This window comes from Ursus arctos, unplaced genomic scaffold (assembly GCF_023065955.2).
Source record: "Ursus arctos isolate Adak ecotype North America unplaced genomic scaffold, UrsArc2.0 scaffold_25, whole genome shotgun sequence".
NCBI lineage: Eukaryota > Metazoa > Chordata > Mammalia > Carnivora > Ursidae > Ursus > Ursus arctos.
In genome coordinates, this window is record NW_026622930.1 from 14,435,302 (window position 1) to 14,461,147 (window position 25,846).

A 25,846-nucleotide genomic window follows, 5' to 3' on the forward strand; every position below is an offset into this window, starting at 1 on the left:
ACATACAGGTTATCGTCCAGGTTGCTTTGCTACTGTGACCAATGCTACAATGAACATCTTTGCAAATACAGCATTTCTTTTTTTTTTTAATAATAATATTTTTTTATTATATTAGGTTAGTCACCATACAGTACATCCCTGGTTTTTGATGTAAAGTTCCATGATTCATTAGTTGCGTAATACAGCATTTCTTTGTGATACTTCTTGAGAAGGGAAATTACAGAAATAAATGGAATAAGTATGTTTATGGCTGGGGTGCGTGGGTGGCTCAGTCAGTTAAATGTCTGCCTTTGGCCCAGGTTATGATCCCAGGGTCCCGGATCGAGTCCCGCATCGGGCTCCCTGCTGAGCGGGGAGTCTCCTTCTCCCTCTGCCCCTCACACCTGCTCATTCTCTCTCTCTCAAATAAATTAATCTTTTTTTTTTTAAAAAAAGTATGTTTATAGTAATCTATTTTATATTATCATACTCTTTTCCAAAATATAATACCATTTAAAATATCATCTATAATATATCGGGTGTAACAATTACTCTTCTCTCTCCCAGCATTTTCCCCAAATTTCATAAATGTAAAATTGCAAGTGCAAAAATTTTTAAACATTTTTGTGTTAGAAAGTGCATCTCTAATATGCTTGTTTACTGACATTTTCTCTAATGTACATTTTCTGTTACTGGATCATTTCCATTTCCATAAAACATTTCCTAACAAAGTCCGATAAGCTTTTTCCTATTTAACAAACACTAACATTTTAAAATCATGCTCATGGACATATTTCACCCTTCTGTTGTCCTTCTATGTTTCATTTTGTTTTGTTTCTGTTCACTGTGCCGAGAGAGAAATGAATCAGTAAGTCTTCATCCTTTGTGATTGCTTTGTAAATCCAACCAAACTGTGAACTATTCTATTGCTTGTTAGTTTAATTTTTTTTAATTCTTCACTAGTCAAATGTCTACAAGAAAGTCTTTAAATAAATTTTCTCAGCAGTATTGTTTAATGAAATATAAGGATCTATTTCAAAAAGAGTCAAAAATTATGTTCAATGTTGCCTGTTTTTGGAGTATTAAAGAGTCTTTCAATGTTCCTAAGAATAAAAATATAAAATTAGTAGGAGGGGACTTTAGCTCTCATGTGTCACTTGCTTGCTACTGAGATCTATTTGGCAGTCATTTTTGCTGTGCCTTTTCTCTTAATTTGTGGCCTTCCTCCATTGAGGCAGGAGACACACTCCCTCCTATCTGTTTGTTACGCTGTTCATGTCCTGTCCATAAGTCCTGTTCGTGCTCCCAGCTCTATTTTCCTACATTAGAAGGCCTAGCATTCCAGCCTTCTATTAATCATTGCCTTTCAAAGTATATTCTTCAGCAGTAGTTCCCAATGCTGGCTGAAAATCAGCATCGCCTATGGAGCTTTTATTAACAACAGATTTACCAGACATACCCGTTGGGATTCTGATTCAAGAAGTCTAGCAAGGATCCAGAAATCCATTACATTAAAATTCACCAGGTGATGCTGAAACAGTGGGATTTAGGAACTACTTAAGAGCCCCAGGCTTTGAGGGGCTGGAGCTCCCATGGTGGAAGAGTAAGGAGGAGGCCAGGTGGGTGTGTTCTTGGTCTGCTACTTCTGCTTGAATTCAAGCAGCCCTGCTTTTGTCTGTTTTATACGGCAGGGTCTGGAGGAGATTTCATTTGAAGAGAAAGGTTGTGCTGCTTAAAGAAAACATTTGAAAGTCACTGCTCTCTTTAAGTTTTTCAAATTTTAAGATTTTAAGATATTCAAATTTTTTTAAATCAATGAATATCAAGAACCATGAAAGCATTCTAAAATACTCAAACGTAATATGTAAATGTTAAAGTCTGTTAGACTCTTCAGAGTCCTTAGAATCCTTAGAATCTTTAGAATGTAAGTTCAGTTAGGGCAGAGAATAAATCCTGTTTTATTTCAATGTGGTTCCTATTCCTCAACACCACTGTATCAATGCCAAGACGTAGAGCAACATCCTCAAGATGAATCTATTGATAAAGACACCATCACCATGATCCACAAACAGCATACAATCTGTCTACTTTCTGAACCCATCGTCTGCAACTCCTCCCCTCACAGACCTCACTCCAGCCACCCCGGCCTCCTTACTGTTTCTTGAACAATCCAAGCGTGCTTCCACCCAGGGCCTTTGCAGTTAAAGTTCTCTCTGACTTACATATTCTTCCTACACAGGACTGTACAGTCGGCCCCCCTTCATTAGGTCTCGACCACTTTCCACCCCATCCAAAATAGCATCTTGCCCCGTGGCACTGTCTATTCCCCTACCTGCCTCCCTGCTCCGGTCCTCTCATAGTACTTATTATCCCATGACATGGGCTGTGTTTCTAAATTTGCTAGTTGTCTCTATTCCTTGCACAACCAGGATATAATCTCCAAAAGAGGAGAGATTTTGTCTGCCTGCTTCACTCTGTGATCTCAGGGCCTTTGAACGGTGGCTGGCACACTGCCATGGCTCAGACATTTTTAGATGAAAGAATACATGTCTCTTCAATAACTGAATTAATCCCCAAAAAGTCAAGATACAGCTTTATGCTGGGTAGAGACTGACTCCTTTATTTGGATGTTTCTAGTAAGGACAGTTTAACTACATGATTTTACATGTCACACTGAAAGCCTCTGACCAGCTTCATATTAAGTGAAAATGGCACGAACCGACTTACTTACAGAAATGTGCATGAGTTCTGCTCCAACCGCAGTTCCCTCTCTTCCCTACACGGCCACATGCGCCAGCACTTCACGACAGACAACGTCCACATTCTGTGTATGGGGCCCAGGCTCTCCCCTACAGTTAGGGCCACATCTTCCAATACGCGCAACGGTATCTCCACTTGGATAGCCAGTGACAATTTCTAACTCAAAATGCCTTCAAGTGAATTATCCAGCTTCCATAGAAACCGACTTCCTTCCCTAATTATCCCATTTCTGTCAGTAAAACAATCCTCCTTCTTGTAACAGCTTTAGAAGGCAGATTTGATGTGTCTTTCCTCTGTCCTCCACATTAAATCTATCATCATGTTCTGCCACTTCTTTCTTTAAAATGTCTCTTTGATGCTCCCATTTCTTAGTAGACGGCCTATGTATTTCTCACTCCATACCTTGCTCATGTTTTTACCCTTTCTTTACATTTATTTTCCCTCCTTCCACCCAAAAATCCGACTTACTTTGTGGCTCTTTATTAATATCACCCCTTTGATATTTTTTCCCCTTTGCTACCTAGTAACAATTTCACAGCTTGGCAATCATCTCGTTAATTGTTTCATTATGCCAATTTTATTTTCTCAGCTAGATTGCATGGCTTATGGAGTCAAGGAAAAAATATTTTTATTAGTTTTCCTAGTATATAGCACAGTGGTTGACACATAAAAAACACAACTGAGGAAAACGTTTTTATTTTCCTGAATATTTACCATATGGTTATAAAGCTTTTCCCCTAAACTAGTAAGAAAATGAGGGAAAATGCTATTATTAGACACTGCAAAATCAACTACATTCAATTTGACAAAATTTGTGAGGTAACCGGTTATTTGCATATTAGCATGTAAAAAGTGAAACAAATGAAGTCATATCCATATAACCTTAAAACTCTTGGGGTGCCTGGGTGGCACAGTGGTTAAGCGTCTGCCTTCAGCTCAGGGCGTGATCCCGGCGTTACGGGATCGAGCCCCACATCGGGCTCCTCTGCTATGAGCCTGCTTCTTCCTCTCCCACTCCCCCTGCTTGTGTTCCCTCTCTCGCTGGCTGTCTCTATCTCTGTCGAATAAATAAATAAAAAATCTTTAAAAAAAAAAAAAACCTTAAAACTCTTTAAGAAGTCCAAGATGATTGAATATTACTGAAGCTGGGTGACGGGTGATATTGGCTCATATTATTCTCTCTACTTGTGTGTGTTTGAATTTTTCTATCATAAAATGTTGAAGGAGGGGGAGGGGGTGCATTGCAAAGAAACCAGGAATACTCATATGAGTAAACCTACATGAGCATGAAAAATAAACTGTAGCACAAGCACATTATGCAATATTTTCAATTATCTGTATCTTGCTCTTCAATGGATATCTATATACTCTATGGATCAGGCACAGTTCTTACCACTTCTATATTTATAACAAATTTTCCTATTGAAACTGACAGTGAATTTGAAAGTATCAGTAATCCTCCAATTTTTAATAGTTCCATCCATTTATAAGGTAAGAAATAGAACATTTCAGAATCAAAAGTCCCAAAGTTAGAAAAATTACAAGAGAAAATAGCATGAATTCAAAACTTACAGTCTTAACATCATTTTCATGATGAAAGATATATTCAAACAAAGCCTATAAAGAAAAAAATGCCAAAAATACATTAGATTTTAACAAAAGCACTCTATTGTTACATCAAAACTGAAAGACCATTTTGACATCAGCTGGGTTGAACCAAAATAACAAGGTACTCTACAAGTGCCTTTATAAGTGAAGGGTCTATCCATTATTTGTTACAATCACCATTTTAAAATACGGTGATTTATACCTGATTCCTGCTTTTATAGAAAACAAACTGGGAAACTCAAATAACTAAACAGTGTTTTTCCTATTACACATACTATTTTACTAGAAAGAGACAAATGAAAAGACCAACTTTGGAATTATCCTAAAACAGATTCAGCCCATTCTTTTACACAAACTACACAGATGATACAGTGATTATGATATTGATAAGGACACTTTAGACATGGGGAAAATCTGGAAGTTCCTTTTGAAACAGAGTAGAGCTTAAGTGTAAAGTGGGGTGTGTAGATGACTCTGGTGTGCAGCCCGGTCTGAGAACCTTCATTATAGAACTTCACTGAACTCATCTGCATAAATAAGCACTTACTGAATTACCCCTTGGTGGTATCCCATTTGCCCATAGCCCACTTGCAAAGAGGCTAGCGTATCAAGGTTATTACCAGAGAAGAGGCAACCAAAGAAAGAAAAAAGAAATCAGGACAAGGCCCTTCTTTTAAAAGCTACACCTAACCCTCCGTTGGTTCTGTTACAAAGAAGAAAAGCTAAAAGTGCAGTTGGTGCTACCACTGCTGTGAAAAGAAGTTACCGCAGACCACTCAAGCAATCGTTATTAGAAATGAGTCCTGATGAGTAAAGGCGAATTGGAAACCAAAGACAGAAAACTGGGCATTATTTCTACAACACACTAAAAAAGCACAAAATCTAGTTCAGTTTAAATCTATGAACACAAACCAGGTCTGTTCTGGAAGCATGTTAGTTTGAGGGAGATGCCTTCATGGACCGCACTCCCTGGAGAGAAAACAGCAGTGAGAGGCACCTGGGGGGCACAGTCAGTTAAGCGACCAACTCTCGGTTTCAGCTCAGGTCGTGATCTCAGGATTGCGGGATCGAGCTCCACGTCAGGCTCCACACTGAGCTCAGAGTCTGCTTAAATTTCTGTCTTCCTCCGCACCCAGCCCCTCAAATAAATAAATCATTAAAAAAGAGAACAGCAATGGTACCAACTAGCCATCCAGCCACCTCAAGTAAATGGCCTAAAAGGGCAGGGGAACCAGATATTCCATATGAGTTGCTGTTAATACTCCATTCTCACAAAGGTAAGGGAAATAAGTATAGCTTTACAATTCTGCTAAATGAAGTTGACCAGATTGCTGTCAAATAAGAAATTAAGAAAAATGTCATCAGTGTTATTATAGGCTAATTCCCTATCAAATGACACTTCTTTTTCTGATTTTAATTTCAACTCTGTATGGCTAGCATCCATTCTTATATTCCCTAGTGTATGACATTTAGTAAATATGTTAAACACCATTAGAACTAGGATTCAGAATGAACTCAGCACTCGTGCATAGAATTCACAGATATTACAGCTATAAACCTGGGCTAGGCTTAGACCAGTTTCAGCACCACCTAAGTGCTCATGTCTCTGAATTATTCCAAGCTCAGCTCCAAGTTTATCTTTACACTGAAAAGGTCATGGACCACTCAGGCTCTTTCTCTCTTTCTCACTCTCTCTCACCATGCATACACACACTTACTTCCTCTATTTCTCTTTAAAGGAGCATCTAATCTTTTTAAGATTTATTTATTTATTTGAGAGAGACTGCATGCACATGCAAGTGGGGGGAGGGGCAGAGGGAGAAAATCTTCAAGCAGACTCCCTAAGCACAGAGCCAAATACAGGGCTCCATCTCACCACCCTGAGATCATGACCTGAACCTAAAGGGAGAGTTGGATGCTCAACTGACTGAGTCACCCAGGTGCCCCGAGCAACTAGTCTTTGAGTAGGTAGAATTATTAACGTAATTCTCAATAAGGATCACTAAGCTAGACAGTGATATTGAGATGCCTGCCTAATTACTAATTAGAAGTATATATTTTTTTATCTTCCTTTTGACAGTCCTAAAATTCTATAAGGATAGAAAATTATTTTTCTGAGAGTAATCCAAGATGAAAAAGAAAAACACACACACACTGATGCCCTCTAGGCTTCCTTCCACAAAGATGCTGCTGCATATCTACCTTCTTCATTATAAACTGCTGTTCCTTTATCAACAATAGCCAAGCTATGGAGAGCACCCAAATGTCCAATGACTGATGAATGGATAATGAAGATGTGGTACACGTACATACACACACACACACACACACACACACACACACACACACAGGAATATTACTCAGCCATCAAAAAGGATGAACTCTTGCCATTTGCAATGACATGGATGGAGCCAGAGAGTGTTATGCTAAGTGAAACAAGTCAGAGGAAGATAAATACCATATGATCTTACTCGTATGTGGAATTTAAGAAAGAAAACAGACGAACATAGGGGAAGGGGGAAAGAAAAAGAAAAGGAAAGGAAAACAAAAAATAACAGACCCTTAAAGGTAGAGAACAAGCTGAGGGCTGATGGAGGGAGGTGGGTGGGGGATGGGCTAGATGGGTGACAGGGATTAAGGAGGGCACTTATTGGCATATGCACTGCATGTTTGTATGTAGGTGATGAATCACTGAATTCTATTCCAGAAACCAATATTGCACTGTATGCTAACTAACTAGAATTGAAATTTTTTAAAAAATTGCTGTTGTTTATCAGAGGAAAAAGAATTTCCTATAATAATGGTATATATACTTTACTTCTGATTGACTTTCCTTAACTCAAAAGACTAAGAGAAATTTTACATAGTTCAGTAATTAAACATTTCCATTTCAATCAAGACATCGCCTTTCCTTCACAATTTTTTCTATTTCCTACAATGTTGTTATGATAATATATCTAACATTACTTCATTACATTCTAACATTACTAACATACGATCATTTTAAGTACATACCTTTGCCAATTTAGGTTTCTGGGCATATTTTGTTAAATTCAGTCTAGATAAGTTTATAAAAGGTCCATCAGGACTTGTAAGCATGGAAGCCTATGGGGAAAAATGAGAGAACAAGAGTCCTGAGACTTTTTCCTGAAACATAAATTGAGTTCAATGAGCATAAAAATTATAAAGGCAACATAAGTAAAAAAGAATCACCTGTAAAAAGTCTTCCATATAACTTTCCACTATAACAATAGCAAAAAACGATATAAAATAAAGTTACTTTGGTAATAGAAAACTGTGGTAAAGCTGACAGAATTTACCGTTCCCAGCCTGACAAATCTTCCAGATGAGCTGGTGATAGGGCGAGCTGTGTAGGCGGTTCTGGGAGTTCTGATGGCCTGCTCCATAGTGCCAGGCCTTCCGCTCTGTGTGCCGGGTCTAAGGAAACCTGTAATGGGTCTTCCAGCTTGAGTGATTGGCCTTTGAAAAGTGTACATTGTGAAAATACAAAGAGGTCAATAAAGGAAGATTCTCCTACAGTCTGGTCACTATTTAAGGACAGAGGATATGAAACAGAAGTACATACCTGATAGCTGGACTAGGCCCTCCCGTCTGATTCGTTCCAGGCAGTTTCAAAGATGTGCCAGGGCCTATGAAATGAGATGGCAAATTCAATTACTATATTAGTTATTAATCTGTAAAAACTGTCAGCTAATGTAATTTTCAGAAATGTGCCGGCCTGGTGCAAAGGACATTAATAACAGGAAATGTATTTTAGGGAAATGTGTTTGAGACTGATATTTATTGAATATCTATCACGTTATTTTATGTTATCACATGTAATCTTCACACTAAGGGTGTAAGGTTGGTAATATTCACCCATTTAGCCAAGGCTTAGAGGGTTAAGCAAAGAGGTCAACCTGTTAGTAAAGCTGGGGTTCAAACTCAAGGCTAGCAAGCTCCAAAGCACCAAAAGATAGTTCTATACTCATAGTTTATTTCTGATACAGAACCTAGAATTTAGACATTTGAGCTCCAAAAGAGCAAAATGATGGGCAGAAAAAAGACATTTTAACATGAACCATATGTATTTTTTTTCCTCAATTTTCATTTGAAGCTTTAAAAGTTCTCTTTCAAAAACTATAAATGCCTGATAACTGTTACAACTATCAAATACCAGCAAGACCACCATATGTCATGGTAATCACTGAACACCATTTGTGCCAACACATCTGCAAGCTGGGGACTGGGCTTCTGTGACAATCCCGAAAGGCATTCACAGGCCAGCATTTCACCCCATCACCTCCCATCACGCATTAGAGCAAACCACCTTCAATTATTACAGTGAAGTGATGTTTTCCAGTGATCTTTTTTTTTTTTTTAATCCTTTTAGAACAATTCTGTTGTTTGGGTGTTTCCTGTGTTTCAACTCTCAGACAATCTTCTGATATATTTAGATAAGCAGTTCAGCCAGAATACATTTTAAATATAAAATATTTTTAAATGCACCCTATAGCTTTTATTGAAAAATGGCTTTATAGAGCAATCTCACATCTTAAGTTTAAGATAATATCATTGAATTGGGGAAGGAAAGTCTTTGTCCTATATGGCAAGGATAGAGACCATTTACTTGATAAATTTTTTTTCATGTATATAATGTCTTGTGATCCTTTTATATACAAATAGTATTATTCCTCCTAATGGCATTTCATTTACTTAAGGGAAAAACCAATACTTACGTGGAACTTGAGCAATAGCATTTTCATCCAGCATCATTTCTGCAATTCCTTCCTGATTTACATCAATTTCATCTACGTATACCATTTCGGTTAGTGCTCGTGCCTTTAAAATCCAAGCTGCCTATAAGCATGGATAAAATAAAGCATATATTAAGTAGTATTAGAAGTACTACCTATAGAAGCCTTATTATTGTCTAACTTTTTATTGGGCATGTTTACTACTTAGTGCATTATACTGATTTAAAGGGCTATGTCAAGAAACTAATACAAGAAGGCAAGGTCATTACTAATCAAGAAACACCCATTAGATCAATTACCTAGTAAATAAAAGTGTGGTAATTACCTGGTAGTCTTCTAACATGGCTTTTTGTAAGTAAAAGAAGATTTAGAGGAAATTTTACTGTAATAGTAATTTGAAAACAAATTAATAAAGCTACAAACACAGTGCTCTTTCTGCCTTCCTCCTTCAGGACCAGAAGCCCATCATCACTTCCTGATTGTTTAGCTCAAAACTTACTTCTCTCTTACCTTTCTCATAGGGCATTCTCTTTATACTTCTATTATATGTACTTACCATATTCAAGAAACTCTGTAATTATTGGGCATAGGTTAGCCCTCCCTTCCCCAGAGCACAAACCTTTTTACCTTGTCCAGTTCTGAATTTTCCATAACACCTATGGTTTTGCACACATTAGGTATTCCAAAAATGTTGACTTGAACTAAGATCAATTTCTCCCAATTCCCAATAACTAATCAACACAATCTTGGTTGCTTTGTGATCTAGCCAGTAGAAAACCTGCTAGAAAGTGGGGGGAGGGGGGGAATGGAAAAGGTCATTTAGGAATCTGGAAAATATCAGCTTTGCTCTACCTTGAGAAATTAGATGTCGAGGTCTGCACAGTTAAATATCTTGTTAAACATTTAAAACGGCCTTATCAGAAATGTTTACCTCTCTGCTTCACTAAAGAATAGAAGCAGAGAACAATAAAGCTTGCCTGTGGGGGACCTGGGGAGAAGACAAGTCTTGGGCAGCAGCACAGACCTGACACTAATAATACGAAGGAAGTGGCAGCAAGGGAAACTTGGGGGGCAGGGGGGAAGAGGGAAGGGTTCACCGCACTAGGGATCTGGCTGTGAGGCAGGCTGAAGGAAGGCAAAGGGAGTGAGAGGGGAACAGATGAGAGCTACAGAGGTCCAAAGAGTCCTCACATAAAGAACCCGAGATGCATTCACTCAGCCAGTCCATATCTATTGAGCACCTCCTAGTTACATGGCATTGGGCTAGGTTCTGAAAAGGAAACACGAGAAGATTAAAACTTGGGATTCTAATTTCCCTGAACATATCACCTATTTGAATTAAGTGACAAGGCAAAGCAGTGCATGATAGGTAACAGTGTGTGGTACAGAAAATAGTTTTATAGGAATTAAAAAGTAGGGATCCTTCTGTGGGCTAAAATAATTGGAATGCATATATTAGACAAAAATTTTTAAGGAAAAGTCTTCGTGCTTTCATTTTCATGGGAATAAAGAAGGCTGCCTTCATACCATACTTAGGTTCCTAAAATGAAATTATATTTGGTTAGATGATTGGGTTTTTTAAGCTTATACTTTCCTGGGTAAGGTTTACTGGATTCTCATCAGATAACTTATAATAAAATGTTTCAACTGTGTGGATTTAACACAATTGAATGAGCAGAATACGGGATCAAAGAATTTGTTTTAAAAAAAAATCAATTCCAATTGGAACTGCATCTAACTGTGGGAGCCACCAAAGTGTGGAAACAATTGGAGGTTTTCAATCCTCAAAGATCAGGAAGGTTGGCAGATCTATACAAGTATGCTCAGGGGTCAGGGAAATCCTCCCTGGCTTGAACTAATGGTTTAATTTAACTTCAAAGACGGAAATAAGTAATCCTGATTTATCTTGAGCCCCCACACCTCATACTGCCCTGCAAGGATCTGATGGCTTTCATTTCTCAAAAGGGCATTCCTTGTTCAGCAGTCTGGTGGACTCCAGCATTTTTTCTGAAACAATAAAGCAGGATGTGGGCTCCACTGATTCACTCCCATATTACTAGGGAGCACCTGCTACATGCATGCCAGGGCCTGAGAACAGAGATGAGTAAGCCACGGCTCTCCTAGCTCACACGAATTTCAGTGTTGTAGGAAAAGTGCAATAATAAAAGTCTGGAGCATACTATGGGAAGACAGAGAGAGGCACCCAGTTGTCTGGGGGGTGGAGGAAGGGTAGGAGAAAAGAGTTTGCTAGTGGCCAAGACTGGAAAGAGTGTGCTAGGCAAAGCAGTGGGACCAGGGCAGGCTAGCTGGAAGGCTCACGGCAAATTTGGCAAATCCAGAACAGCTTAGTACGGCTGAATCGGGTTCAGCTGAGGCAACAGTCAGAGAAGAAGCTGGAGAAAAAGGCAAAGGGCAGATGAGGGACCCCGAATATGCCACAGTGAGGTGTATGGACTTTCATCCTGAGGACGAGGAGCTCATGAAGCTTCAAAACTATGACTTGGAGTCCTAGTTCAATCGACTTTCTAAAAGCCAAGTTTTTATTATTATAGTATCATTTATATAGTTGGGCAGTAATTATCCCTGCACATATCTTTTAACAATTTGCATGTACCTACTATTATAGTCCACTCCATCATGCCTACTAACCTCTCAAATATTAAGAAGGTGCAACTTTTTTAAATATTAGGCTAAGCAAAACAAAAGAGAATAAATCCACTGTTCCCTCCCCACCAAATGAATAAATGCTTCACATCTTTTAAAAAATGTGATTCCATTAAGAATTCACTTTTTCAAAAAGGTAAAGAGATCTATATTTATTTCAGTTTCTAGAACCTAAGTCTTCGGAAGTAGAAATAATGGTGGGAATCTTGTATATTTAAAGATCTAAAATAAAATCTACTTAAAACAGTACTTAATTTTAAATTTCATCAGTATTTGAGAATATTAATCTTCCCGATTTTCCTTCTGTCCTAACAAAAATGACCTTGAAAATCACATTTCACTGCCTGATTAAACATCAGATTGTATTCAAAGAACTGCTCTTGGCAATGTGAACAATTCTTAGGATTTTGATGAAAACAGCAGATGGGGCTTTGGCTTTAAAAAAAAAATTAAAAATTTTATTTTGGAAACAAGCCAAATGTTTTACAGCCCTAAAATCCTCTGTTTAAGTTTAAAAAAAAAAGTTCAAAACTAATCAGTGATTAAAGTAAAACGCATAACAAAGCACAATGGCTGATCCTAAACCCCTTGAATCTGAATAAAAATATAAATTGGTGTTATCAGATATGTTTTGTTACTAAATGACAGGGTCATGTAGTGAACACATCTGAATACCTACCTACCCATTGGAAGTACTGTGAAATCAACAAAAATCACAGAAGTGTAGGAACTTCTCTAAAGGGAAAAGCATAGGTTCTGCCAGTCTAAGTGAGTAATCATCCTGTCAATTACATCCTTCCTTGTCTGTGAAACATAATCCCATCTCATTCACCTACTGAGGCAGTGTGCAGGACATTACTCTTGAGGCAATAACATCAGGGAAAGAATGCCTTGCTTGTACTATCTTCTGTGAGTTTGATCCAATTTTAGTTATGAAAATAAGCATATGAAAAGGTTAAAAAAAACTAGTGACCGAGCAAAACATGCTTAAATTGTCCTGTTCCTTTTAATACAGAATCTGAGGCCACTAGTTTAAGACATAAGAGAAACAATTTTGTTAGGTTATTATTAGAATAAGGCCGCCTAAGAACAGTCTGTCTAACCTGATTGAGCCATCATAAGAATCAGTAACATTTGACACTCTGCCTACTCTATGAAAACGAAAACTTAGGCACAAAATATTGTTATCGTAAAGCCTCATTTATTTTGAAGTTGTAAAAATGTGCAAAGGAGGAAGGCAAAATGTGTGAAGAATGAACTCAAAAGAATCCTGTCAGACGTGTTCCCTTCTTATTCTCTTAGATCACTATCCGGTGGATAATTCAGTCTAAAGTAACAGAACAGGAAAGTAAACTTCAAGTCCCTGTGCTGCTTGGACACTTTCAAATGCCATTTGCAGTGTTGGTTGTTTTTTTTTTTTAAGATTTTATTTATATGACAGAGAGAGAGAGAGGGAGAGCACAAGCAGGGGGAGCAGCAGACAGAGGGAGAGGGAGAAGCAGGCTCCCTGCTGAGCAAGGAGCCTGACATGGGACTCGATCCCAGGACCCCGTGATCATGACCTGAGCCACCCAGCCATCCTGCCATTTACAGTTTTAAAACCATACCAACAATTATTGGTGTTTTAATTTAATTTAATTTTAACAAAATCTTCCAAAATTACTGAAAACAAGCCCCTTACTTACTCTATTTATAATTTAGGTCCTTCTCAAATGAATTGTACATATATAAGGAAAAAATCAGTTTTGTGCCATCTATCAATTTGGAAATCACGAATTTGAGCAGTGCAGACAAGTTTCTTTAAAATCCTTTTCAAGAACAGAGTGCTACATTTTAACCTATTTACGGTGCTTGTTTAATGCCACACAGACCTCCATCAGAGTACTTTGTATCTTGCTTTCTTCTAAAAGGTTAGATGATTACTCATATGAAGTACATATGAGGTTCCAAATCATTTATTTAGCTAAAAACCACTGTTACAATTCTCTCTCACGTGGCAGGGCAAACACCTGGCAATATTTAAGCTTTCTGATTTGTAGCACTTTCATCCCTTCACCTTATTCCCAGACTTACTGGCTCTTGAGTTAAAAGCTTCACCTTTTTTTTTTTTTTTTTTTTAAACTTCACTTCTTCTCCTTGGGTTCCCTCCATTCACTGTGTCTTATCCATTTAGCAGGTCTCTCTGGCCACCTCCCATCTCTAACCACGATGATTTCATAGACATGGCTATCTGGCCAGTCTCCCTTCCTTTCTTCCTCCTGGTGGCAGGCACCGCTCTCTAAAACCAACCCCTTCCCAAGGAGAGTCAGCCTGCTCTTTACTCAAGACATATTGGCCTACCCAGCACGGTCTTTTGGGACACTTGGGGCTCTGCTGACTTCTTGACTCCCTTTCTAAGCTCCTGGTTCCCCTTTCCTCCTCTATTTTTCTCATCCTCTGGTCAATATTGGTCATTTCTATTTAAGCTCCAAGTCTTAAGACCGTAGACTACTCATCCATAGATATAAAAATATTGGAAATATAATACTTCACATAAAAAGGTACCAAATGTCTGGTAGAGATGGCTAATTTTATAACAGCATTAATAGATATGCAGCAAGATTTCTAATCTATAGGAACAAGTAAGCAATTGGAATTACAGCATTCTCTAAACTAAAGGTTGCAGCTAAACCTTTACCTGAGACAGTGGTAATTCAGGATCTGGTTCCTGGAAAGCATTAAGAAGGTAGTAAACATTTTTAAGAAATACAGTTTCTAAAATAAAAAGTCTTAGTGACGAATTAGTTATGTGTAAGTAGACTCAAACTCATTCAATAAAAATCCAAATATTAACTTTAATATTTCTCCACAACTGCTTTCAAGAATTTTGGATGTACTAATACTGATGTTGGTATTGGTGTAAAACTAATATACACTGAAGAGTGCTGAATTTTCTACAGGTAGGAAATTCTAATTACTCTAACCTCACTTAAAGCACAGAGAAGTTATCTTAACTACTTGTTTAATGAAGAAATTAAAAATAATTTTACAACTATACCAAGGAAACATTTCTTTATACTCAAAAATAAGCTCATGGTGGTTAAAACATTTAGACTTTAATCACTTGGGGAGGAGGAAGAAAATCCACATACTACAAACCCTTCTGCTCCACATATACGTAAGGGGATTAGTGGCTAAAGATGAAAAATTAATTCTGACTGTAATGTAGTCTGAGAAATGTTTATAAATAGACTATGTCATATAAATTAGTGTCAGGTGCTAATAAACTCAGGGTTTTTTCTGTCCAAATTAAATAGAAATCCACTGGGAAAAAGTCAGACTTGTAACAAATTTATTTACAAAACATCTACATCTATATATTTACCGTTAGCAACCTGCACTGAACACTTAATTGGCAGCATGTTTTATTAGGGAAGCTACTAAGAAACAAAACAGAGAAAAAAAAAAAAAAAAAGATCTTGCCTTGCCTTGCTTTCTATAGTTCTAAAACCCAAGGAGAATACCCTAAATATTTTTTTAAGATTATGTATACAAGCAACGTGTAAGCCATCTGGTCACCATACAAAGATAAGGAATTTCTGTGGCACAACACACAGTAGGAACGTGAGAGGCAAAGGCTAAGCTAGGCTAGAAAAGTGAAGCCCTCAAGAGAGTGGGATTTAGAGAATATTTGGCAAGCAGCTGAACTGAACACAAAACAGCAACTAAGAATATATGGCAACTGGAGGTTTTCAATTCCAATGTGTATGAGGAAGATCTGGAAAAGTACAGATTGCCTGGACCCCACAGTCCATACTTAAATGTACCGATACAGGCAATGAGATGACAGAAGAAATAAGCCTATTCTTTCTTCTATTTATTTGTAGACATGTCTGTATGACCCACCATCTCATTTGAGTCTCCTAACAACCACAGGAGGGAGGCAGGTCAGTGCTCTTATCCATTTGAGAGATCAGGAAGCCAATTCAGAGAGGTCATATAATTTGCTCAAGGTCACACAAAGAAGCCAGAGCTCGTCCTTGCCAGGGCACCTTGGAGATTTAAAAAATGAGCTGGATATAATAAGGCAGGGTGGCAGCATCAAGCGTAGGAGAGGTACAAGGTAAGTTCCATACAGAAAGGGGAAAAACGTTTACCAGAGGTGACTGCAGATAACACTTGAAAAGGAAAACAAAACAGGTGTAAGAGCTAGAAGCCTCTGATAGTAAGTAAAAGCTGGACGCCTGTTATTCTGCCAAGGGCAAGAAGATGCTTCCAGTGGCCCAAACGCAAACCGCCAGCACAGCCTCGGTGTTCTGTTCACTGATAAAGGTCTTTGTGCTCCACGTGGTTCTTCTGCCCCCCAGGAACACATCTGTGATTTACCACGCAGGTCAAGAGCATGTGGGGAAATGAAGTGCAAAGAGAAGGTCAGAGAAGACATCGAGAGGCTGAGAGGATGGGAAGGTGGAGAGACAGGTGAGGTTGCCTAAATGGAAGAAGGAGAAAGACAGAACCAGGAGGGAGGCAGAGAACACGATAGTTCGAAACATGCCCCTGACATCCCACCTTGCTGGACGCTGAAAACATTCTATCAGGAAGGCACAGAATTATATAAATTGCAATGAAACGTATCAAATGCTGAATTCAAGTTAGGGGCCAGTTATAGCTGACTTAGAGGGAGAGGGGAAAACAGAATATGTGGGAGATCAGAAGGGAGTCAGAGAAAAGGGAAGGAGATTATTCTGGAAATTCCTGAGTGCCAGGGATCTATGAACTATATTCAGCATCACTTTATCATCAATTTCACTGAACACTCTCCTCACGGATGCTTTCCAGATTACCAACAATCCTTTCAGAAAAATATCAATGACAGAATCCTACGCGCAAACACCTCTAGCTATGCAGAGACAATAGCAGCTAACATTTGTGATCACTTACCATACTTTAATGAACTTAATGCTCACAACAACCCTTTGAGGTAGGCATATTATCATCCCCATTTTACAGATGAGAAAACCCTGAGGTTGAGGTGTACAGACAGTATTGGAACCTAGACACTCTGAGTCAAGAGCCTGCACTTTGCTGAGTATGTGGGATCATAGCAAGGCATGAAAGCTGGCTCCTATACGGTGAGGAAGACCAAGGTTGGGTATGGCTGGTCTGGACTGGAGATCCATCAGGAGTAGCAGGACTAAGAAGGAAGAGTCAGGATGTTTTAATTTAGAGATAGGGCAAAACTTTTTTTTTTTTTTTTTTTTTTAAATCACTGGGACCTTCATGTTTGGGTCTCCCAATTATAGTCTGTTATTTAAATTAATCCACCCAAATAGGGAACCACAAGTTAGGTTCATTTGGTCTAGCAGATTATTTCCATGGGTATCAACACAGTTGAGTAGAAAGCACCAGGCCTAGGGGAGCCTGGGTGGCTCAGTCGGTTAAATGTCCAACTCTCTCTCTCTCTCTCTTTTTTTTTTTTTAAGTGTCCAACTCTTGATTTCAGCTCAGGTCATGATCTCAGGGTTGTGAGATCGAGCCCCGTGTAAGGCTCCCTGTGTCAGGCTCCATGCTAGTGGAGCCTGCTTAAGATTCTCCCTCTTTCCCTCCCCAACCAACTTTCTCTCTCTCTCTCTCTCTCTCTCTCTCTCCCTCCCTCTCCTTAAAAAAAAAAAAAGAAAGAAAGAAAAGAAAAAAATGAAGCACCAGGCCTAGCCCTAGAGTCAGAAGAGCTGGGCTTGATCCTCAGGGAGTCACTTAGCTGCATGACCTTGAACAAATCATACAACCTCTGTAACCTAGCCCTCCTCTCGAATTGGAGCAATAGTGTCTATAGGACAGTTTTAAAAAGAAAACCTTGCATTTTTAAGAATATTTCATAATTTTCACAGTCTTTTCACATATGCTATCATAGTTAATGAATAAGGTGCTACCACTTTCAATAAGAAGTATCAGTCATATGGAATTTCTTTATAAAAACAATTCTATAATGAACAGAAAAGCACCAAACTCACTATTACTGCCCTTTTCAGACACAGAACTAACTCCCAGTTGTGGCACATCAAATTAAGACTTCCCTTTGACTCTCCTTCAAAGTGAGTGAGTGAGAGGACAGGGAGAGGAGTGACACTGCCTCAAACCAGCAAATACTCATTAGCATCAACTTCAATTCACATCAGTTTGTTTCTTTCCTTCCTTCCCAGGGTAAGGCTTTCTCTCTTAGGTTGTTGCTATTACTTCAGGGAATCAAATCTCTAGATAATTCTGAATGTGACTTCGTAATTGCCACCAATACTTACGCTGGCTAATGAGTCTGACCCGGCTCTGCTCTGAAACTACTGAGACATTATTCAGAAGTTAGCAGTGACAAGAAGGAAAAAAAAAATGTAAGAGAACAGAGAAATAGATGGGTGTCAGAAGGTTTAGGGAGATCTAGGGACCAAGTATCCAAGTAGAAATGTAATCTCTAATTCAGCAGGAATACAAATTCATAAAATGAACTGCCCCACAGAGTATAAGAATCAAAAGATTAAGTTTGGCTGAGTCTCCATGGCCCCAAAGAGGAAATAAATTAGCTAATCATACAGAAAGATGGTTTTGTTTTGCTTTGTTTTGCTTGGAGCACCAGATCGTTGTCTCAATCCACTTCTAAGATGTAGCTCACTGGGGGCCCCTGGTTCCATGTCTTTCCTCTAAGCCAGTGGCTTTCAGCCTTTTCTCTATCTTTAAATCATTTACAATAATAATCCCCTCCTCTCTGTAACATCTCTCATTATAAGTAGAGATTGGGGAGGAGAATGTGAATTCCCATTCTGATATACAGCCAACACTCCCACTCCCAGAATCACTGATTTTAATAATTTGAAAATCTATCAGAAATCTACCCTATAATAAAAGCATACTGTCTTTTAGAAACCTCACTGCCTGAAAAACCTGCATGTTTTATGAACTGTTTAATTATAATGGAGCTAAAAAAAAATTGGGGCTGGTTTTAAAGCCATGCATCTGACATATGGAACACAAAGAACAGTAATCAGATTAAGCAACTAATCAGGGTGATGGACATGAGCCGAAACAGCAAGCGTTCCCTCTAGGTCACATTGCTGTGTGGAAGGAAGACCGTTTTGCTTTTCTCCCTTTTATAGCTTACAACCACTTTTTTTTTTTAAGATTTTTTTAAAATTTATTTATGAGATAGAGACAGCCAGCGAGAGAAGGAACACAAGCAGGGGGAGTGGGAGAGGAAGAAGCAGGCTCACATCAGAGGAGCCTGATGTGGGGCTCGATCCCATTACGCCGGGATCACGCCCTGAGCCGAAAGCAGACGCTTAACCGCTGTGCCACCCAGGCGCCCCTATAACCACTTTTTCAATCACAATTTAAAGAACACTTTGAAAAAGGACAACGCCTCTCTATGAATTTCTTGTTTTTACTGTATTTTATCAACCCGGGAAGCTACAATAAATTAACCAGTTATCTTTCTTTCTTTATTCTCAAGAGATCAGAACCTTAAAGTCATACTAACAGACCCTGCCCTCTCATTTTCTCACTATTCTGCACCTGGGAAAAACAGTTCACAATCCATCTTCTTCAAGAACCTTTCCCATTACCAAATACCATGTTATTACAGTCAACCTATCCTTCAGTCCTTTTGTGTCCAAATAAAAATGTATTACTTTAAGGAAACATGCGATTCCATAGTACACCCCCCTGACCAGCCTAACTACCCTGATTTTGGCAAGAATCAAAATGAAATAAAATCCAGATGTCCTAATGGAAAGTACAAGGCACGACTTAAATATTTTTGATGATAGGATGATAGGATACCAAAATTGTATCTCTGAAAGGAGAAATAAATGTAAAAGGAATAGTCTCAGGTGGGCTTATCCTAAAAGGCTGATGATGTATCAGGACCAAAATGGGTTTTTTGAGAAGCTCCCTGGACGAGCCTAAAGAAAGATTCACAAATAATAAATCACTTTAGAGAGGTTCTCCTCACCTGGGACAAAAATAAGCAAAACCAAAAGTGAAAAATAACATCCAAAACAAAAGCTATTTTTGTCTTGGGAGGGGGTGGGGGGAGAGCAAAACTGAATCCATTTGGCACACAGAAAAAATATTTTAACTTCCTTGCTTGTCCATGTGTCCAGACACTGCTTCAAAGTCATTCCTTTGTACTAAAATCCGTTTGGTGGCACAGGAATGGTAATTCAAAGAGTTGTGGGGAAAAAATACTCTAAAATGTAGAAACCTCAAAAAAAAAAGCCCACGAGAGTAAAGGAGCATGTGAAGATAAATCAGCTCACTGCAGGGCTGAGGACCATCTGCCTCTGCTCTGACCACATTTCTGTTAGCTTTTCATAGACTGGTGGTCTCTCCATCATTTAACTTCCTCCACTGAAACAATGAAAGCATCAAAGCATCATAGGAAATGCCAGTGATGATAACCACTATCAGAGACACTCTCCTGGAGGAATCCAGGAAAAATTTTCTTAACTGATTAAAAAATAATAAGGTGTACAACATGTTCACTTGCCACATTTATATATGGTAAGATGATCGCCGTTATGGCAATAGTTAGCACCTCTATCACATCACATAATTATTTCTATTTTGTGGTGGGAATAAGAAAAATGAAACAAAAAAACAAACAAAAACCTGAGCCTCAAATCAAGAAATGAGTTAAGAATGTCCATAATGAAATCACATTTATTTGAAAAGGTAAATATATATTCAGAAACCTATGGGGGTAGAAGGACACAAAGGTCCTCAGGCAACTAAGATGGTCTTTGTAAACAGAAGGGAAGGTGGTACATACGCCTAATGCCATCAAAACACATACGGGTGCCGGCTGGCTCAGTCAAAAGAGCATGCAACTCTTGATCTCGGGTTTATGGGTTCAAACCGTGCATTGGGTGAGATTACTTAACAATAATATCTTAAACACACACACACACGGATACAATCAATACACTCACCCAGGAGATACATAATGAGAGCCCCTGTGTGCCAGACTCCGTGCCTAACCCATACAGATATGCCATCCTGGATTCATGTTGGAAGGGAAGGAAAGAGAATTTTTAAGCTTTTAATCAAAGGAAACTTCCTCTTTTTTTTTTTTAAGATTTTATTTATTTGAGAGAGAAAGAGAGAGAGAGAGCACGAGAGGGGGTAGGGTCAGAGAGAGAAGCAGACTCCCCACTGAGCAGGGAGCCCGATGCAAGACTCGATCCCGGGACTCCAGGATCATGACCTGAGTCAAAAGCTGTCACTTAACCAACTGAGCTACCCAGGCGCCCTAAAGGAAACTTCTAGAAAGCTTCTTCTTAAGCATATATCTTAAGATATATGCACGCCTGTGTTTCTTGCAGCATTATTTACTATACCCATGATATAGAAGCAACCATATGCATAGCCATGGATAAAGAAGATGTGGTGTATATGTACAATGGAATACTACACAGCCGTAAAAAAGAATGAGATCTTGCCATTTGCAACAACATGGATGGACCCTAGAGGGTTTCTTTTTTTTTTTTTAAAGATTTTATTTATTTATTCGACAGAGATAGAGACAGCCAGTGAGAGAGGGAACACAAGCAGGGGGAGTGGGAGAGGAAGAAGCAGGCTCACAGCGGAGGAGCCTGATGTGGGGCTCGATCCCATAACGCCAGGATCACGCCCTGAGCCGAAGGCAGACGCTTAACCGCTGTGCCACCCAGGCGCCCCCCTAGAGGGTATTATACTAAGTGATATAAGTCAGACAGAAAAAGACAAATACCATATGATTTCATTTAAAACAAAAAGCAGAAATAGACTCAAATACAGAAAACAAACTGATGGTTGCCAGAACAAAGGGGTGTGGAGAGTGGGCAAAATGGGTGACAGGAAGTGTGAGATACAGGCTTCTAGTTATGAAATGAGTAAGTCATGGGAATAAAAGGTACAGCATAGGGAATATGGTCAATGATATTGTAATAGCGCTGTATGGTGACAGATGGTAGCTACACGTGGGGTGAGCACAGCATAATATGGAGAAGCTGAATCACTATGTTGTACACCTGAAACTAATATAACATTGTCAACTATACTCAAATTAAAAAATTAAAAATAATTACCTAAGAAAAGCACAGTGTGTAAACGTTGAGTCAAAAAATAACTAACATGAGTGAACCCTATAAACTTTTCAGCAGCCCTACCCAGCTATCAAGAGCCCAGTTTGGTAAGGTGACATCAATTTAAACTTCTACTCCTGATGACATACTGCGTTGTTCTGGCAATATATATAGTTCCTACTTAACTACCTCAGCAAAACAAATAAAAAGGATTAGAAAGGAAAAGAATATCATAAATTTCTTCTAGATCTGGTATTGGTTCTCCCAGGCCTACTCTGATATTTATAGGAGCTGAACGTATCAACCCCTGCTCATAACAAGAAAATACTAACAAAGAATAACATTTTTTTAATGTCCTTGGTATTAGACATGAACTACGTATCACATTATAGACTATTCTTTCAAATCCACAACAAATAGGCCAATAGAATAGGCCAGGACCTAACAAGACCTACTACCCTAATGATCTTAACCAGGTCAGATGGTTAACCAATGACAACAGCAATAGTTCCCTATATAAACCTGTCTTTTTCTTCATTATCATTATCCAAATCACAGTTCCACTAAACATATAACAAATCTTTAATCTGCCAACAGGGCCCATAAGGCCTAATGAGAGCTGTACAAGAAACCAAATAAAAAGACCCAAGCCGTTACCTTATTTAGCTGCTAATTCAGGAGTCGTAGACAAAGTCCTTCATCTGTTTACCTTACTCTTCTTAGATAAAAAGGAGCAATAAGATCTCTACAGCCCCATCTAAACCATTAATGAAAACACACTGCTGCTTTGCCCTCCACTTTCCAAAATGATCTCTCCAAGATAATAAGGGAGATAATCTGTCCTTCTGCCCCCCCACAAAAGGCACCAGAGATCACATAAGTTTCAGAATACTGTCTTAATCAAAATTGGTTAGGTTTTCTTCCTTCAGGACTTTCCAGAGCCTTTAATCCAAGTATGCAAATATGTCAGAATTCTTGACCATTTAGCTAAAATCTGGAAAAAGGCACAGTAGATGGGAAAATGTCCTGGGAAAAGTTGAGAAACACACCATTTTGAAAAATTTGGCTATATAAGGGCTAAAGAGGCAGCACAGTATAGATAAAGAGAATTTACCAGCTTTGTAATTTTGCACAAATTACTTTACCTTGTGCCCCAATGTACTCAATCTGTAAAATGGAGGAAATAGTACCAACTTCCTAAAATGGCTGAGGATTAAATGAGATGATTTATAAAATCCTATGAACTAAGCCTAACACAGAGTAAATAATAAATGTTAGCTATTACTTTTGTTACCTACTTTGCAAGGTTATTCTAAGCACAGAAATACTTATAATTGACACAACTTATGCCTGGCAAGCATAAGCACTCAACAAAAGGTCATTTAATTGAACACATATAAAATTCTGATCACAGTGCCTAGCACCAACTAAATCCGAGTTCACAGGCACAGTACTGTACTGAATGCACAATGATATTAAGATTATAGGATCTTTTTATTTAAAGATTTTTTTAAAAATTTATTTGAGAGAGAGAAAGGGTGAGAGAGCACAAGCAGGGGGAGCAGCAGAGGGAGAGGGAGAAGCAGGCTCCCCGCTAAACAGGGAGCCTGACGTGGGGCTCCATCCCAGGACCCTGGGATCATGACCTGAGCCGAAGACAGTTGCTTAACTTACTGAGCCACTCAGGTGCCCCAAGATTATAGGATCTTAACCATTAATAAGAACAGCTGCTTTGCCTATAACAACATTTCCCCCATGACACTACGTCTCCCTAGTATGATAACGGTGAAGGTATCTGACCCTTGCCCACTACCAAAAAAGTAATCAGTGGTCAAATAAATTTCAGAACTATTGTATTAATCAAAATTAGGTAAAATTGAGTTTCTTTTCTTCAGAATCCAGAGCCTTTAGTATGAATCTTCAGTCTCTAAGTAGGGAATATATAGTTCCCAAATGCATTAAATGAGGAAACTTCCTTTCCCTAAGCAGTTCTTGGGACTATTGCTCTGTGGAACGCAGAATGGAAACTACCCTAAACCAGTGGAAAAACGGAAACAGCAAGTAAAGTACTTGCAAACCATTGTGCCTAGAACGATGTCTGGTACATCACATAGAGTATTAACAAACTTTTGTTGTACAAATGTAAAGGGGTCAATATTTTATAACATTCCCAGATATATTTGAGGAATCTTTTTCTGGTTTTTTTGAGCAGCATCTGTGGGACTACTGTGGCAAGAAACACACTTAGAAAAATGCTTCCCAGGGCAGCTGGGTGGCTCAGTCAGTTAAGTGACCAACTCTTGATTTTGGCAGGGGTCAGGGTCCTGGCACCCAGCCCAGAATCGGGCTCCACACTCATCAGGAAGTGGCTTGAGTATCTCTCTACCCCTGCCCCCCACTTGCACGTTCTCTCTTTCTCTCTCTGAAATAAATAAACCTTTTAAAAAAAATGCTTCTCCATGGAAACCAGTTCTATTAACTAACATGAACTAACACAAAAGAATCTAGCTTAGTATCCTCACTAACATGGATTGTTCTATCTATCTGAAAGTCAAATTGTTCACCTCAACAGGTTATCCTCCATCCACCTGCTGGAAACTAAGGCAGAGCCTAGTAACAGTGTTCACACATATGCCTCCACTTATGTAACTCCCCTCAATTTTCCCTTTTTTCCTAGCATCTCCAAGGTAACACCACTAGAGGAAAGCTGGGAAACCAGCTTTTACTAGAAGCACTGACAAACTGCCACAGCTCTGCTCTTATTCTTTTCTCTCCGTTTTACCTCTTCCAGGAACTAAAGGTGGGCCACCGGAGTATATGACCACTCTCTCTATTTAATATCTTACTTCATCTTATTACTGTAGTACAGTAATAGTTTAAGTTCTCTTAAAACCATTGTCATCATTCCTTCTTTTAGGCTTCCCCGACCCCCCATTCCTGACTCCTAATAGTAAATATATCTCTTCCCTTCCTAGATTCTCATTTCTCCAACTTGTATTATTTGCCTCAAAATGCACTCACGTCGCAGAATCAAAGCCTCCTTCACTCCTCGACAACAATCTTAAGAGGAAGTGGAGAGATCACAACGTTTGATCCAAAAAATTAAGGCAGCTATTTCAACAAGAGGTGAGAAGTTACAGATCTTTGTTTATACATCGTTTTAGAAATTAATAACGCACACGCAGCGAGCTTCAGAGTCCATCCCTATGCAAGTATAAGTGAATTATCAAAGTTCTGCGCCAAAGTAAAATTCGGGACTTTTGAAGTATTCCTTCAAGGGACCCGTAAAGGAAAGGGGCTGCTGAAGTTTGAGGAGGGGGCGGCCATGGGACAGCACTCGAGGGTCCCGTGGGGACGCCGGCCACGGCTCTAGGGGGTTTCGTTCCAGATGCCTGTGCTGACCACACGGTCAACTTCGCCCTGGCCTTCCTCCCCGGAGCCCCCACCCAGCAGCCGGGGGACCCCCCAGTGCCCTCTGCCTCTCGCTGGAATCCACAGGGCTGACGGGGTCTGGCTGGTACCTGGTCATAAGGGGACTTCTCCAGCATCTGCGTGCACAGATCTGCGCAGAGCTGGAACTTCCTGCGCCTAAAATAGCTCCAGGCCAGGAGCAGCGGCTCCATCTCCGAGCCCATGGCGGTAGAGGGCGGCGCACGAAGGACCAGGGTCCGGGCCAGGGAGGGCGGGGTCGAGAAGGAGCGCTAGGCGTCCTGCTCTGCCCGGCAACGCACGGCGGCAGGGGCCTTTCTTGAGAGGTGCCCGCATCGCGCCTGAGGAGGGGAAAAAGAAAGCCCAGCACGAGCAGAACGCAGCTACAAGGCTTGTCAAATCTTGGTTGCAAAAAGTATGTACTTTTAAAGGAAACGTATTTCATTAATTTCGAGAAGAAGGCTCTATGGCTAAATTAAGAGGTAGTGACTTAGACACCTCTGACTGGGGTCCTCCACTCTAGCAAAGGAGGAGCGGTTGCCTAGCAGCCTAACGCTTCGC

At 39.4% G+C, this 25,846-nt stretch overlaps 1 protein-coding gene across 3 annotated transcripts in view; it reads right to left on the bottom strand.

The window, feature by feature from the left end:
• Nucleotides 1-25,540, bottom strand: part of TTC8 (tetratricopeptide repeat domain 8) — a 51,612-nt gene extending 26,072 nt beyond the window's left edge. The window contains exons 1-8 of one of the 3 annotated variants that reach the window (XM_026515482.3): nt 25,378-25,540; nt 9,087-9,207; nt 7,934-7,997; nt 7,668-7,827; nt 7,363-7,452; nt 4,312-4,356; nt 1,942-2,013; nt 600-605 (exon numbers count right to left, since the gene is read on the bottom strand). In XM_026515482.3, coding sequence (XP_026371267.1) covers nt 600-605; nt 1,942-2,013; nt 4,312-4,356; nt 7,363-7,452; nt 7,668-7,827; nt 7,934-7,997; nt 9,087-9,207; nt 25,378-25,491 — 672 coding nt within the window. In that variant the 5' untranslated portion in view covers nt 25,492-25,540. The remainder of the gene's footprint in view (nt 1-599; nt 606-1,941; nt 2,014-4,311; nt 4,357-7,362; nt 7,453-7,667; nt 7,828-7,933; nt 7,998-9,086; nt 9,208-25,377) is intronic. The other 2 variants (XM_026515481.3, XM_044390007.3) reach the window with 2 other exon arrangements.
• Nucleotides 25,541-25,846: the final 306 nt, after the last annotated feature.